At 41.2% G+C, this 17,217-nt stretch overlaps 1 protein-coding gene across 11 annotated transcripts in view; it reads left to right on the top strand.

Moving 5' to 3' along the window:
- LOC129708602 (homeodomain-interacting protein kinase 1-like) overlaps window positions 1–17,217 on the top strand; it is a 100,790-nt gene that overhangs the window by 41,250 nt on the left and 42,323 nt on the right. For all 11 annotated transcript variants that reach the window (XM_055654438.1, XM_055654448.1, XM_055654445.1 and 8 more), the window contains 5 exons: window positions 422–545; window positions 3,902–4,021; window positions 13,650–13,736; window positions 14,671–14,855; window positions 16,058–16,220. In XM_055654438.1, the coding sequence (XP_055510413.1) occupies window positions 422–545; window positions 3,902–4,021; window positions 13,650–13,736; window positions 14,671–14,855; window positions 16,058–16,220 (679 nt within the window). The remainder of the gene's footprint in view (window positions 1–421; window positions 546–3,901; window positions 4,022–13,649; window positions 13,737–14,670; window positions 14,856–16,057; window positions 16,221–17,217) is intronic.

The following is a 17,217-nucleotide window of genomic DNA, read 5'->3' as shown; positions in this document are numbered from 1 at the left end:
AGATGATGAATAGGGACTCTGATTTGGCTTTTTTTCAGTTGTTCATCCACAACTAGTAGATACTAACTGCTTAAATTATTTTAGAAATGTTGAAGTTTAAAAAAAAAAAAAGAATTTTCTGATTTATAGCAATTAGTTATAAACTAATCAGTTACTTGGGAAATTATGACAAAATATCAACCATTCATTTCTTGAATTTCTACTGATATTTATTGTTTCAATTTTGTATTTAAAAAAAAAATGAAGATTGCCTGCTATATTTTGTTTTTCTAGGACTGTTCATAATTCCTTATGTAATGGCAGTTGGAAATTTAAAAAGATTAAACAATTAGACCAATGTAATGGTTTCACTTTACAAAAGTAATGCATATCAATCATACATGAGTGGTGATACATTACATTCTGTTCCTTTTTCTCCCAGAGCTCCTGAGATCATCCTTGGACTACGATTCTGTGAAGCTATTGACATGTGGTCCCTGGGTTGTGTTATTGCTGAGATGTTTCTGGGATGGCCATTATATCCAGGTGCATCAGAGTATGATCAGGTATGGACAGTCTTACAGAAATTTTGAAAATCACATTTTGGTTATTTTTCTGCTGAATGATATTCAGTTCAACTGGAGCATTGCATCCAATTGTGTTCACTGCACTTTAAGAAGGATGTAAAGTCCTTGGAGTGATGCAGTGTAGATTGGTGCTTGTGCATAAAGTGGAATGGGAAAGTAAGGATGGAAGGAACAAGAAATGAAGTGAAAAGCAAGGCAAATTACATAATGTATGTCCTTTGATTATGTGATTCAAGGTTGTTATGGATTCAGCATCAGGTCCAAGCTTGGCTCCTTGTTCTTGAGTTCAACTTTGTTGGAGTGCAGTGATAAGCTTCTGCAATTTCCCCAAATTCTGTTTCAGCATTGTTTTTGGTTAGTCATCTGAAAGTGGAATTTGGGAGGCTTACATTTGGTTGTTTTTTTGACTACATGTGTTCACAAATTTAATTTATTTTAAGATGTAGCATTTTGTGTAGTTTTTCTCTGAGATTGCATATAATGATTAGAAAACTGTTACGTTGTTTGAATTTGTAGCATGACGTTGTTATGCTCGCAGCACCACCTAGAGGTGGAGTACCTGTGGAATGTTGTTTACAAAATATTCTTAAATTGGAGATATTTTACGTCATTTGAGAAAATCTAGCATTTCCAAATTTTCTTTTATGATTTACCATTGTCATAAGTCTGCTTTACTTTGTCAAAACAACATTTAACAAAGCACAGTTTGAGGCTACTGATCTTGTGCCTGCTGACCATTGCCTGAGTCTAAAGAAGGGTCCAGACACGAAATGTCACAGTATCCCTCAGATGCTGCCTGACCAACAGACTTCCTCCTGTACTTTGTTTTTTTGTCCATGCTATTTTGACCTGCTATGTAGCACTATTCTTTGGTATTATGTACTGTTTTCCAAGTGAAACATTTATCTCGGCCTGTTTTCGACGGATCAGTTATCAAAATAATTATCAAAATAATTTGTAAAGTTTGCAAAGTAAGTAAGTTTATTGGCCAAGTATTCACATACAAGGAATTTGCCTTGGTGCTCTGCCCACAAGTAACAACATGACTTAGTGACAGTTACGGATGACTCAATGTGAAATAAGTTTTGATAGTGCTATTCCTTAATAATGTAGGAATGTGAAGACCACTTATTGCTGCTACCATCACTGTTAACTGACCTAGTGTAGGCAGGGAACTGGAAAAAAACGAGTTTCTGGTCATATGACTTGTTACCCAATGAGTTGAAGAAACATCCCCATGTTTTAGGGATTTTAAGCGTCTTTATCCTTAGGTATATTAATAACTATCTAATGTGAAGCACTGATGCCTGTTAGTTTTTTGTTATGTATTGCCATTAATATTCATGCTTCCATGCAACGTTCTTTTATTACATATTAAGACAATAAGTAAACGGATCATGAAAATGTCCTAAGATTGTGACTGGACTTTATTTTTTGTTTCCTTGACAACCAGATCCCACTGTACTGTTATCTTTACTGCTATCTTAATTGAGCAGTATGTACCCCAAAATGGAGATTGAGTCTGAACATTGCTTATGATTACAATTCAGTTGCAGGGTTATGTTGATAGATGCATTTCCCAACCATTTAACTGATGCGAGTGAGGCCTTTAAAAGGTCAGTTATGCTAGATATGCCTTTGTATCAGAATCTGATACCTGGCAGAGGCCAAATGAGTGTTTTAGAAAGTTCTGTTTTGCACTTTATTGTTTTTGTAGCATTTGTTCCTCACCCACACCAGAAGAATGTAATCACATTATTTCCTGTTGCTGTTTGTAGCATGTTGCACACACATTGATGATTTATTTTCTCCCATTCTACTGAAATGTAGTTCAAAATGCTAATTTGCGCGAAATACTATGGGGTGCTCTGTCTGAGGAAATATGATCAGAAATGCAACCTTGCATATATCGTGTAGGAAAGAACTGCAGATCCTGGTTTAAATCTAAGGTAGACACAAAATGCTGGAGTAATTCAGCAGGACAGGCACCATCATTGGAGAGAAGGAATGGGTGGCGTTCCTATCCCTTACTCTCGATTCCTCCGTCTACACTGTATCTGTGCCCAGGATGATGTTTTCCATACTAGATCATCGGAGATGTCCTCATTCTTTAGGAAACGGGAGTTCCCCTCTTACATCATAGATGAGGCTCTCACTAGGGTCTCCTCGATATCCCGCAGCTCCGCTCTTCCTCCCCCTCCCTCCATTTGCAACAAGGACAGTCGCCCCCCCCCCCCCCCCCCCCCCGGTCTCATCTTCCATCCCATCAGCCATCGCATACAGCATATAATCATCCAAGACTTTTGACACCTCCAACGGGATCCCACTACTGACCACATCTTCCCATCTCCATCCCTTTCTGGTTTCCACAGAGACTGTTCCCTCCGCAACTCCCTGGTCAACTCGTCCCTTCCCACCCAAACCACCCCCTCCCCAGGTACGTTCCCCCGCAACCGCAGGAGATGCAACATCTGTCCCTTTACCTCCCCCTTCGACTCCATCCAAGGACCCTGACAGTCTTTTCAAGTGAGGCAGAGGTTCACTTGCGCCTCCTCCAACTTTATCTACTGTATCCGTTGTTCCAGGTGTTAACTTCTGTACATTGGCGAGACCAAGTGCATGCTCGGCGATCGTTTCGCTGAACACCTCTGCTCAGTCTGCTTTAACCTACCTGCTCCCGGTTGCTCAGCACGTTAACTCCCCCTCCCGTTCCCAATCTGACCTTTCTGACCTGGGCCTCCTCCATTGTCAGAGTGCGGCCCAGCGCAAATTGAAGGATCAGCACCTCATATTTCGCTTGGCTAGCTTACACCCCAGCAGTATGAACATTGAATTCTCTAACTTCAAATCGTCCTTGCTTTCCCTCTGTTACCATCCCATCCCCCTACCCAGTTCTCCCAACAGTCTTACTGTCTCCGATTACATTCTGTTTCTGTCCTGCCCACTCCCCTGACATCAGTCTGAAGAAGGGTCTTGACCCGAAACGCCACCCATTCCTTCTGTCCAGAGATGCTGCCTGTCCCGCTGAGTTACTCCAGCATTTTGTGACTACCTTGCATATGTAGTACTTTCCAAACTACTTTCTCTTTCTGCAATTTAGCTTTAATTTCCATGATTGTGAGAGCAATTACTCTTCTGTTCTATGTTAATGCGAGTTTCCAGATTGTTTTTCTAATGGTATAGTTAGTGTGTGCTAGTGTGGTGGCATTTAAAGTGTGACTTGGTTGGGGAGTGGGAGAGATGTCGGGTTGTTTCATGTGCAGGAATTTTCCAAATGGAAAATGTTGTAATAGACTTTGGAAAGAAGCATTTTTATGTTCTGTACTTTCTTTCAGATTCGCTACATTTCCCAAACACAAGGTTTACCTACTGAATACTTGCTAAGTGCGGGAACAAAGACGACAAGGTTTTTTAACAGAGATCCGGATTCAGGATATCCATTGTGGAAGCTCAAGGTTAATCATATCTATTTTAACAAAAGACACTGCACTCACCAAAGATGATAAAAGTTACTATTGCAAATCATTTTTGCCTGTTCTAAACATTCTTTAGTTTTTTATGCAACGTTTATTTCAGTTTACAGCTGAATTTGTAAATGGCCTTGTATTTTTGGTGACAGTTTAATAATGAAGAAAAAATAACTTGTTAAGTGTGTAAAAGTTAAATGTTTTTAACAGGAGTATATACACTGCACTTATAGAAATAGGAGTCGGGTATAGATGGAATTTAAATAACTTGATACATAATCAACTGCATGTTAGAACACTGGCAAAAGAATGCCAGGTGTTGATGTAACAGGCAAATTCTTAATCATCCCCAAGAGGATTTGATGTCAAAATATATCAGACTGAAAGTCGGCCTTGGGTGTTCTAGTTGGAGAATTTCCAGCATTACCATCTGTTGATTTCATAGTTTCATTTATTGTCTCCACTGCAGTGGACTAACTATCTCTAGTGTCTATTTGCCTGCAACATTCAACTCTGAACAAGGTAATCTTTGTACGGGCATCTGAATGGCTACATGCTTCTTAGAATCACAGAGTTAAGGCCCTGTCCCACTTGCGTGCCCTCGGCATGCAAATTACGCGACCTCGTCGTCGTGTTGTGGCGCATGGGCAACGTGTGGCCGCACGGGGCCGGTCCCACTGAGAAGCGTGGAGGGGTATGTAGTTGTGCGCGATATCGCATGGCGCTCTGAAAATTTGTAGCGAATGAAATCTCCGTTCTAAATGGCTTACCCCTTATTCTTAAATTGTGGCCCCTGGTTCTGGACTCCCCTAACATGAAACATTGGGAGCATTCAATTCCATTCAATTCAATTCAATTCAATTTTAATGTCATTGCACAGATACAAGTATGGGTACAACGAAATGCAGTTTAGCGTCAGTCCGTAGTAATAGTGCAATATAGAAATAAAAATACAGAATAAGCAAACAATGTGGACGGAGAGACTGGAGAAATCTATCGGCGGGACTCCGAATTCAGCAATGTGATATGTTGTCGTAGAAGCTGTTCCTCATCCTATTAGTACGAGACCTGAGGCTCCTGTACCGCCTCCCTAATGGGAGGAGGGCAAACAGTCCATGGTTGGGGTGGGAGGGATCTTTGATGATCTTCCCGGCCCGTCTCAGACATCGTTTTCAGTGGAGGGCATCCATGGCAGGGAGCGGGGCACCGATGATGTACTGAGCGGTTTTCACCACCCGTTGTAGTGCCTTTCTGTCCGCCACGGTGCAACTGCTGTACCATACCGTGAAGCAGTTGGTCAAGATGCTTTCGATGGTACAGCGGTAAAAGTTGGTCAGGATCTGGGGGGACAGGTGAGCTTTCTTGAGCCTCCTCAGGAAATAAAGGCGCTGTACTTCACTGTACGTGGCAATGTACCTAAACCTGAACTTGCTGTGCAGAGATGGTGGAAGCATTGGTTTTCATCTTTCAAAATTGTATGGACTGTGAAGTGTTTTCTGCAGATTGAAATAGGTTAATATGGCCAGGCTTTTAGTTTAAAGTGAGAAAAGAGAAAATGGGAAACTGACCTGTTGGTCAAACACCTGTAGAAGAGGAAATGCTAGAATCTATATAATGACAAATACAATAATGGAACTGGAAAAGAATAATAGGATTGAGCAATCGTCATGGATTTGCGAAATGGAAGCCATGTTTGACTAATTTATTGGAATATTTTGAAGATGTGGTTGATAAAATATTGGAGCCAAAAGATAGTATTTGGATTTTTAGAAGACCTTTTGATTAAGCTTTCCACACAGGAGAGAGGTCAACAAGATCATCGCATGTGGAACTGAGTATGTTAAATAGGCATATAATTTGTTAACGAAGAATAAAGAAAATTAGTATTTCTTACATTGGCAGGCTGTGGTGACTGGGGTGCCATAAGAATGGGTGCATGGGGACTGACTTGTTAATTATTTATGTTATGTCATCGATTTAGCCGAGGGGCCAAATGACATATTTGCAACCTTGCTGATGATGCAAAACTAAATTAGATTGTGAAGAGAATGGAAATTGCCAAAAGCTTCTGGAGGATATTGGCAAGTTTAAATGAGTGGATGAGAATGTGACAGAAGGAATACAGTGTGGCAAAAATGAGAGCTCATCAACTCTGAAACACAAAATAGAAAAGCGTAGGGGACCTTGGAAAATGCTGATGTTTAAAGACTTGGGCTGTTCTTGGATATGTCATCGAAAATTAATGTGCAGATACGGCAAGCAAATAGAGCGTTGGCTTCATAATGAAAATATTTAAATGCAGGAGTAAACATGCCTTACTGAATTTCAAGTGTGTCTTGAAGACCACACCTTAAGAATTATGTGCAGTTTCGGTCGGATTATCTAGATAAATATTCTTGCCATGGAGGGAATGAAATAAAGATATATCAAATTAGTTGTAGGAAGGAGGAGGGATTGTATTAACAGGTTTGTGATAAGAGTTTAGAACGTGAAGAGTACTCTTTGAAAGTTACAAATCGTACAGAGCTTGACAGATTGGATTCAGAGAGGGTATTTTTTTCCTCCAAACTCTGATGAAGGAAGGAGTAGGTAATTTGGACTGATGAGAAGAAATGTCTTTGGTAATAGATGGTGAATCTTTGAAATGATCTACCTCGGAGTAGTGCAGAGATTGATTAATGAATTTATTCAAACCTGTTACCAATAGTTTTATGGATATTAAGGAATACAGGAATGTGGGGATAAGCTGGAAAAGAAGAAGTGAGGTGGAATTGCAAATACACTGTGGACCCTTTTTTAACATTAATGCTACCCTGTTTCTCATGCTTTAATAGATACTCTTTTTCTATTATGTGCACTAAAATAGATAAGTTCACAATTGTTTTACATTTATATTCCATCTGCCATGTTCTTCCGACTCATTTGACTAGTTTGTTTCTCCTTGAAGCTTCTATACCTTTATTGCAGTCCTACTTGGAATCATTAGTACACTTAGACATGTGATGTTTTGATTCCTCCAGCAAAATTATTGATATAGATTGTGAAAAGCTGACCTCAAGCATTGAACTCTGCATACCCCACTAGTTCTCTCTTGCCAACCTGAGAACCATCTATTGATTCACATTGTTTTCTGTATGGTAATCAATTCTCAATCCATATCAATATATTTCCCCAATTCCATGCTCCCCAATTTTTCTTTCCAACCTTTTGTGCAGGACTTTTATTAAAGGCCTTTACAAAAATCCAAATGCATTGGTTTCCTCTTAATAAACTTTAAAACAAATCAGTCTAATATAGTTTTCCTTTTATTAATGTACACTGTCTCTGTTCAATCCGTTTCATGATGTACTGTTATTATGTCCCTCATGATAGATTTAAGCATTTTGTTGATCAGTGGGGTCACGTTTACTACCTTCTAGTCTACAAGAACAATTTTATTAGAATCTAGCATTCTGAAGGAAGATAACCGGAGCATCGTTATCACTAAAGAGAGCACTTTCAAAATGTTGGGTGTGTATATGACCAGGTCCTAGGGAGTAAGCAGCTGAATAGCTCACTAACTGCGTTTTCACTATCTTATAGACGAGTGCTTAATTCATTCACTGCTTTTCCTATTGGATCATTGATTCTGTAATATCAGATCCAAAAATATTTTCCTTCTTCATGATTTGATCTGAAGAATCTTAACTATATTTCATGAATTCAGCTCCACTTTTATCAGAGCAAATATGACTCATTCAATCCATACATAAGTCTCACATTATTGTCAAGTTAGATGCAATATCCGACCACATAAATCAGGGGTATTACAAGGGCTATGTCAAGTTGTATATTACATCCACTATTAGGTGACGTAAATAAATCCTATTTCTGTTTTCTGCCCTTTGTTATTTTTTAGCTCGATTCAGTGATTTTAGTTTCACAACAAGCCTGGATCCTTTCTCATCAATGTATTGATCTCCTCCCATATTTAGTGCTGCACTACTCTCTTCCTTTTTGCACTCGTTCCAAAAAATCCAACTGCCCTGGAATATTTTGTTCCTAACTTTGCACCCTGCAACCATGTTTCCATAATGAGAATAGTAAGATTAAACGAGAACTTACCAGTTTGAAGTTTGATCTTTATTTTATGAGGAGGAACGTTGAGGGAATACGTGAAGAACCCCGCTTACGACGCATGCGTGTCATCCTTCAAAGCAGCGGTGTGAGGTCACAGATACACTATAATGACCTAAGATAGTAAGATTATTAAAGAGATACCAGTTTCAGATATGACCATATGAGGGTGGGAGCGGAGGGCACGTATTCCCTCAACGTTCCTCCTCATAAAATAAAGATCAAACTTCAAACTGGTAAGTTCTCGTTTAATCTTACTATTTTACTTCGGAGTCACGTGAGTGACTACGTGAAGATTTCAAAGCTCTGTCACCTCATGCCGTGGAGCGAGTCCATGCTTCACAACTGCCTTGGTAGTTTGGGAGAAATTGTTACTGATATTCAAGAAATACATTCATACCAATTTTTAAACGTAAATGATAAATAATATTATTAAATCAAATCATAAACCTTGTAAGCTTCAGGTATAAATTATATAGAACTTAAAATTTTTCCTCGCGAAAACGTTTCTTCATTCCTAACTGGTTTGTTGTAAAATCTCTGAAATGTTTTCTCTCTGATGACCATCCTGCAATCCTGAGGATTTGATCCGTCGGTACCTCGAGGCGATTAGCTGCCGATGTAGCTGCAGCCCTGGTGGAGTGAGATTTGAATACATAGTGTCCACTCCCGCCTTTATTAAGCCATATCTCAGCCACCGCGAAATGGTCTGAGTCGAGACTCTATGGTACGGCTTCTTATGGCTAATCAAAAGAGCCTTTTCATTGCCTCTGATAGCCTTTGTTCTGTCAATATATAACACAATGTGTTTCACTACACAGAGGCGTTCGTCCTCCGGATAGGCTATGACTTCTATGACCTGACCCGCTGATCCTGGTCTATTTTGCTTAATAAGGTCCTGGATCACAAATATCAAACTTCCTGTCACCACAGTCAAGCTATCCAATCTTAATTTCTGCAATGACTGGACCCTTTGCGCTGTGACCAGCGCCATTAGCATTACCATTTTCATAGTGAGTTGGTTCAGAGTTAAAGCTGTAGCCGGCGACCAATCCCTAGCATGGTTAGGACCACACTCACATCCCAGATTTGGCTGTATCTAGACCTTGGTGGGTGGTGTTAAAGATGCCTCGTAACAGTTTTACTACTAGAGGATGTGTGCCCACAGCCTGTCTTTCTGTGCCTTGCCATAAATAACTCGACAATGCACTTCTAGCACTATTCCATCGTTGACAGTCGATCCAGCTCAAGGTTTTTCAAGTGAGTGCCCTCAAGTTTGAAGGTCGAAGACAGTTGCTGAAAGTAACATCAGTAGGACAGGTCCTTAACTCAGTTCGCTGATGATGTATTAATATATAACTCTCGTGCCAACTGAAAGTATAGCCATAAAGGCGTTGCTTTCAGAGATGAATGATACTTTTCAGTTAGATTTTGCTGTCTAAGCAATGCCAAGGCTGGTTTAAGAATTTTTGTAAATAATGTAGGGGCTGACGTTAGCCCGTTTGGTAGCGCCTTGTATTGCCAAGGCTATCCCATCCGTTAAATTTCAAAAACCGCCTGTGTTCACCTCTGATGGGTACCGTATAGTAAGCATCTTGCCATACAGTAGCCCGCTAAACTAACTCTGTAGCAGTGCTAAAAATATCCATTTTAAAATGAACATATTGCACAAAATTGTTAAACGTTGATAAATCAATAATAATACGGCAACCCCCATCTCTCTTATGTCTAATAAATATGTTTGAGACAAATTCCTGTTGTTCATGTTTGGTCATTTCAATTACTCTTATAGTGAACAACCTTTGTGGTTCTATGTGAGCTTTAGCTTGTTCTAATTTGGTAAGTATGTATATTCTGTCTGGTGTATGTTGTACTGGAGGGTTTCGTATGAGTATAAACTCTATCAGATATCCCTTAATACTGCTAAGGATATATCTCTCCATAGTTATATTACACCATGCTTGCAAATGAAATTGCAACCTCCCTCCAACTTCCGTGCTCCTTATTAATTCTGGAGGCACAGACCCACCTACCTCCATGGTTATTGGTGGAAATTTAGTTACTTTCTTGGTTTCAACCGTGGTTGCGGAGGGCCGTGAGGTTGAGGGTAGGGTAGATATTGAAGTGGATGCTTGCACATCTTCCACAGTGGGCGTCCCGGGCCAACCCCTAAAAAAAAAGGACACTGCTACTGGTTACCTCTGGCCTCTCTCCAATTTCTCATACTATAAGAATAAGTACTATCTTTTTTAGGAGGCCCATAAGGTTGATAGCGTTTGCCAAGATATCCTTTGGCCGCTCTGATTAGGCCCAAAGTCTTGGCCTCCTCTTCAAATCTTTGACCTGTGTCCACAGGTTACCCCCAAACAACAGGGTTTGGGGTTTTATAGATTTTGCTTGCACAGGATTGCAAACTTTAGATCCAGAGCTGGCTGAATAGCCCCCTTCCTAATATTATTAAGTTCAAATTGAACGTTGCAAAAAACGCTAAAGCATCTTTATGGTCATTCGTCATGTCTATGTTCTCTAGCGTACGGGCCAAGGCTGTTATGCCCGCCGAGAGACCTTTCAGAGAGTTTTGAATTTTTATATCCTGACTCCTGATTGCCTGACCAACATGTCTCCAAATACTTCGGTTAACACTGGCCATATTTCAGAGCCCCACAATTTCCTGGAGGTAAATGTTTTGCCAACACCTCAGCAAAGGTATTTGCTTGCAGGTGATGTGTAGACATGTACTCAATGCTGGCAGCCATCCTGGCCTCTAGATCTTTGCCAGCCTGTTCTTGCTTAAAGTATTACCCAACATGTCCAGCAACTTGGTTCTCTCGTCCTCCATATGCGAATGTGGCTCCATCTCTAGTTCAGAATCTGACACAGGCAGCCCTTCAACCCCCTCTTCCGAGGAGGATGAAATGTCAAGCAGCCCTTTATGGTAATCTGCTGAGGGACTTACACCTTTGCCACTGTGGCTATCGTGCATCTCCTGGAGCCTGTCACTCTGGAGAAGTTCCTCCAACAACCGCTCCAGCCGACTTACGTGCTCTCGGGCACTAGTCGATCGCGGGTGTTTGAATGTATCCAACCGCTCCTGCCGACCTTCGTGCCGCGGTTTTGCCGCAGCCGGTCCCCATGCCTACAGGCACTGGTCGTGCCGTTGCTCGCAGTCCCGGTACTCCCCGGCACCTGTCGCTGACGGCCGAACCTGCTGCAGCCACTCGTACCGGTTTCCCAGCTCCGCGAAAGTGGCCGCTGCTGGCTGCGCTATATCTTGCAGCTGCTCATCCTCACTCCGGTATCGGTAAGTATTATCCGGAGGCTGTTTCTCCACATCACTTTCGCAGTGATGTCTTTATTAACACTGGCAGCCATCCTGGCCTCGAGATCCTTCCCAGTTTGTTCTTGTTGGAAGTACTGGCCCACCATGTCCAGCAACTTGTTTTTCTCTCCTTCAACAGGAGAAGGTGGCTCCATCTCCTGCTCAGATTCTGACCAGGTCAGACCTTCAATACCCTCCTCAGAGGAGTCTGACATATCATGCAGCCCTTTATGGGACACTGCTGTGGGACTTACATCTTGCCCACTGTGGCTATCCTCCATATCCCGGAGCCTGCCACTCTGGAGAATTTCCTCCAGCAACCGCTCCAGCTGACTTCTGTGCTCTCGGGCACTAGTCGATCGCGGGTGCTTTAATATATCGGACCGCTCCTGCCGACCTTGGTGCTCTCAGGCACTAGTCGCACGCGGTATTTCCCGCAGCCGGACCCCATGCCTACGGGCACTGGTCGCTTTTTGGCCGCCCGATATAACTATGCCGCTCCTTGCGGTCCCAGTACTCACGGGCACCTGCTGGCGGCTGATCATCCTGCAGCCACTCGTACCGGCTTTCCAGCTCCCTGCTCCGGTACTGGTAGGTTTTATCCAGTGACTGCTCCAAATCCACATCATTTTCACAGTAATGTAGTTTTCTCTTTGCCTTCCCGCCCGGCCAAGAAGTTTTGCCGGCGCGGGAATAAGTCAGGCACAGCTCTCCACCTTCTCCGCAGCCTTACTTCACGTTACTCTGTCCATTCCTAGAATTTCAGAATGCAGTGCAACAAACCTGTTAATTCCAACCACTGGAACCGCCCCCGGTGCTCACGCACTGGTCCCTCGTGGTTGTTCTGCAGCCGGTCAAACCGGCACCAATGCCCTCAGCACACTGGCCGCTCCTGGCTGCTCGCTCTCGCCGCTGGGACCGACACTGGTGCTTACAGCACTGGTCCCTTGCGGTCTTCTGTAGCCGTTAAACCCAGCACCAATGCCCCCAGCACTGGCCGCTCCCAGCTGCTCGTTCTAGCCGCTAGGACCGACACTGGTGCTTACAGCACTGGTCCCTCGCGGTCTTCTGCAGCCGTTAAAACGAGCACCAATGCCCCCAGCACTGGCCGCTCCCGGCTGCTCGTTCTAGCCGCTGGGACCGACACTGGTGCTTACAGCACTGGTCCCTCGTGGTCGTCTGCAGCGGTAAAAACCCGCAGAAAATGCCCCAAGCATAGGCCACCCGCGGCTGCTCGTAGGGCTTCAACCCCTCTGACCAACCCCGTACTCACAGTACTGGTCGCTCGCCCCGGTCCTCCAGCCGCTTCAATCGGCTCCGATGCCGCTAGCGACTGCATCCAACCCAGACTCGCCTGAGTCTGGAAACCCGGGACGTGTTGCTTCGCTTCCCGCCCGGCAGAAATGAATCTTGCCGGTGCGGGGAGCGACGTCGGGCACAGCTGTTTCCTCTCCGGAGGATTCGCGTGCCGTCGGCTGCTGCTGGTGTTGCTGGCTGCCCGCTGTCTCCGCGGTTCTCCCCTCCAGCTTTCCCGCAGCTTCTTCATCCTGCAGTTTCCTACCTGCAAGGTAAGTGGCAAAAATTTTGCAGTCTCTTACCTGCTTCTTTCGATTTACCTCTAGGGAGACGTCCTCTCCCATGTCTGACTCGCGCAATGCGTGTATGCGATATGACACGCATGCGTCGTAAGCGGGGTTCTTCACGTAGTCACTCACGTGACTCCGAAGTAAAATTAGATAATATCTGTTGACTTTGATTTTTGTCAATCATGCTATGAATACATTGTAATTTTATGTTTTCTGCATCTTAACCTACATAGCTGCTTGATGGGTTTAAACCAGCTTATTTTTGCTTATCATTTGCTTCTTTTTTTTTAAACTTCCCCTTCCTGCATTTTTTGCCCTTCTTCCAAAATTCCCCTTTTGCCCTTTTTCCAAACTTTAATTAGTAATCTAAAAATATTATTGTACTTGACCCTTATGGAAAATTGATTTTGTGTACTCCTGGGGTAAAAAAATAGTTTGCCGATTGTCAAGTTAGGGTTCTTTATTCAGCACTCTTATCTGAATTCTCTATTCAGCACAAACTGCACATTTAATTGACTTTGTTTATATTTCATTGTTACTATACTTTAATAAACTTCCATTATTAACTATTTCTCTGAATATTTTTTCTGTTTAGACACCAGAAGAGCATGAGTTGGAGACAGGAATCAAATCGAAGGAAGCAAGAAAGTATATTTTCAACTGTTTAGATGATATGGCTCAGGTAAGCATTGAGCTTAACATTTGGTTTGCTGCAGCGTGTAGAATATTTTTCTTGTGGATGGAATAATTTAAAATTAACGCAAATTAATAATTTAGATGACATTTAAGAAAATATTGTGCAAAGCACTGAGCTGAGTTTGTGCCATGAAATAAAATGCTAGGTTTGAACTATTTTCTTTGCTAAATTTGTGGTGCATGCACATTCTATTCCCTGCCGAGTTCCTGCTGATGACAGAGGAACTAATAGCACTGATTAATTGTGGTTTCAATTCCATTGTAAAACATGATTTTTTTTTGACAAGTGCAAAAGAAAAGTACTTTGACTTTGAGTTCCATTGGAGTATAGAGAGGGTGTGTGGTGGGGGGGGGGGGGGGGGGGTTAAGGAAGAAAAGCAATGGAGGAGAGCACAGTGAGAGTGCTATCCCAAGTCAGTGCTGGTCAGTCAAACTGAACTAGCTTTCAGTTAATGGAGCAGAGTCCATGCTTATACCTGGGAAAGGGAGGAAGCAAAAGCCATTACCGTCACCACAGATAGACACAAAAAGCTGGAGTAACTCTGTGGGAGACAGGCAGCATCTCTGGAGAGAAGGAATAGATGACGTTTTGGGTCGAGATCCTTCTTCACCACAGATTTGTTCTTTAGTTGATTTCATCTGTATATTTAATTATTAATGATAATGCACAAGCACGTGCACGTGCACATCTGAGTGAAATTGGTTAATCTCCTGCCTGTTCATTGTATCCTAATTTATCCTTGTAAATATTAAACTGCAGGTCAATTCAGCTGGTGTTCAAATTTCAGATTTTAATGCCTAGTAACTTAAGATAAAAGATGTATAATGGTTAGGTTATTTAAAATGGTTAAGGATGAGTCTATTGTTGGTTTGTCTCTTTAATGATGTACATTTATATTGTTTAATGCTTGTACTTTCAGGTGAACATGCCGAATGATTTGGAAGGAACAGATATGTTGGTTGAGAAAGCAGACCGAAGGGAATATATTGATTTGTTAAAGAAAATGTTGACAATAGATGCTGACAAGAGGATTAATCCGTTAAAAACCTTAAACCATCCATTTGTTACCATGACACATCTGCTTGACTTTCCTCATAGCAATCAGTAAGCCATTTAGATTGTATAGTTTCCTGCAACAAAGCCCTTTAGGACAAGATGTGAATGTCATTTTGTTGAGACTTGCTGAACCCTTATTCTAAAATACTCCCTAATATTACAGTTGCTTACGTTGTCTATAGCCGGCCTGGCACATGCCTCCACCACCTATTGATTATTATTGTGTAGTTCTGGCTAGTTTGTCTTTTATTCTCCATTAATGAGCTTGTTTATGACTGGTTGCCGTGGCTGACTCATCCATAATCCCTGTGCTTGTTATCCTGCATTTTCTCCTGGGAAAGCAGTGTCTCTTTTTAAAATTCCAATTGTTTTGTAACTCTTCCAGGAGCTTGCGCTGTCTTTTTATTAATCATCTCAGCACTCATCTGTCAAGATACATGTGCAAGTCGTGTTCTGGTTACTGTCAGGCCTAATTTTGTAGTTCTGCAAATGATGTCCAGTCCTTGGGTGGCATGTGCCTAAATTCTGAAAGTTATTTTGATATTTTCCTTTCCACCCTCCCTTCAAATCCACATATACACTGCCAACCCATCTTTGAGATTCTATTCCCCCCCCCCCCCCCCCCCCCCCCTCCAATTCATCCCCATGCTGTCTCTTGTTTGTTTTCCTGTTTAAAACAACCTCAACCAAGCTATTGTCAGCTGAATATCTCCTATTAGGTTTTAATGTAACATTTGACAGATAATAATCTTTGAGCTAATTTATTTCTGATATTTTTCATGATGCTATTTAATTGCATGTTCTTTGTTCCGGGAAGTTGAGCCATTATTTCATGCTGCTTTCATGCTGTGTAAGAGCAATGCCACGGCTCCCAACATATGGTGCAGTTTGCAAATACTTACATGGAGGCTGCGTGTACTCAATCTATAGGCTGGAAAAATGCCCTTTTCCCCTTCTTTGATTGATGAGAAATTAGACACGAGCAAAAAAAAAAAATTAGCTGGGCATAGATCTTAAACAACATCCAATTGAATGTTAAATAACTTATGTAATCATTATTTGAAAGGTATTTGTTGTAAGCTTAATTTTCAGAAATAGATCATGTAACCATCACTGGCTCAATGCAACTTATTTAGAAAAGAAAAATGTGCAACATTTATGTTAGTTATTTAATTAAAATATGTGAGCTGCTATATTTATATTTAAATTTGATACTTTCATTTCTAAATAAGATGCTTATCTTTTTATAGTGTGAAATCCTGCTTTCAAAACATGGAGATTTGCAAACGGCGAGTCAACAACTATGAAACTATAAACCAGAATAAAAGTCCGTTTATTGCACATGTTGCACCAAACACAAGCACAAACTTGACGATGGCCTTCAATAACCAACTCAACACCATGCACAATCAGGTATGAGCCACTGTACATAAACATATCTTGGAAGCAACAAAAACAGCATCACCTCCATCAATTCTTCTCAATAAAATGATTTTTAGCAGTCTAAATGCAATTTCTATTAGACAAGGATGCAAATATAACATATACCACCGCATGCACATATGCGTGCAAGATTTCATGGAAATTATGATTTCACATTGTCTACAGAATAATTGATGTAAGATTAAGGGAGAGCCAGCTCATTGCTGTTGTAAGGGGATGGTTTTTTTCTGACTTTAATCTGCAAAACACTGAATAGTGAAAGTTTCAGGAACTGTTGCAAAATTCCTCACATAATATCCACATGGTTCTGAAATTGTACCACAACTTAAAACCTTAAAGAAGAACTGGAAATTTGATTCACTAAATTGAATATTTATGCTAATTGTAATCTTGATATTTTAAATTAATTCATATTCTGAAATTGAAGTTTCACTTGTTCTAAACTCTTTCCCAAACCAAATTTCTCTGGGAGAAAACTTTCCTGCTTCCCCTTCAATTTATCAATTATTTACAAATGTTTCCTCCATATTGTATCTCTTTGATAAAGGAAATGTCCTGTACAAACATTGTAACCATGAGCCATGTATGTATTCAAATGTAAACCACTACACCAACAGGAAAGGATCTAGTACTGACTTTGTAAAATTTACTGTGCTTTAATGTCTTCATAGTAAGGCCAATTAATTTTAATTATATTCAGCATTGTTTTGCATTAGTTCAGCCAAACAAAATTGGGTGAAAATGAAGCTTTACCAGCTATATTAAGATCATTGCTTTGTATGGTATCTATTGGATCTTTAAAGGGCAATAATTTCAAGGTCAATTCTTTCCCTTCAAATTTTTTATTGTCACATTTGTTACAGATATAATATTTTTTAATCTGAGCATTCCAGTTATGTTATTCAAAAATGCAAAAGTTTGTGCATTTCATGTTTTTCTTATACCTATAATTAACAATGTGAAATTT

Source organism: Leucoraja erinacea, chromosome 24 (assembly GCF_028641065.1).
Source record: "Leucoraja erinacea ecotype New England chromosome 24, Leri_hhj_1, whole genome shotgun sequence".
Taxonomy (NCBI): Eukaryota; Metazoa; Chordata; class Chondrichthyes; order Rajiformes; family Rajidae; genus Leucoraja; species Leucoraja erinaceus.
Note: the sequence above shows the minus strand (reverse complement) of the source record. Positions and strands in the feature narration are given on the sequence as shown.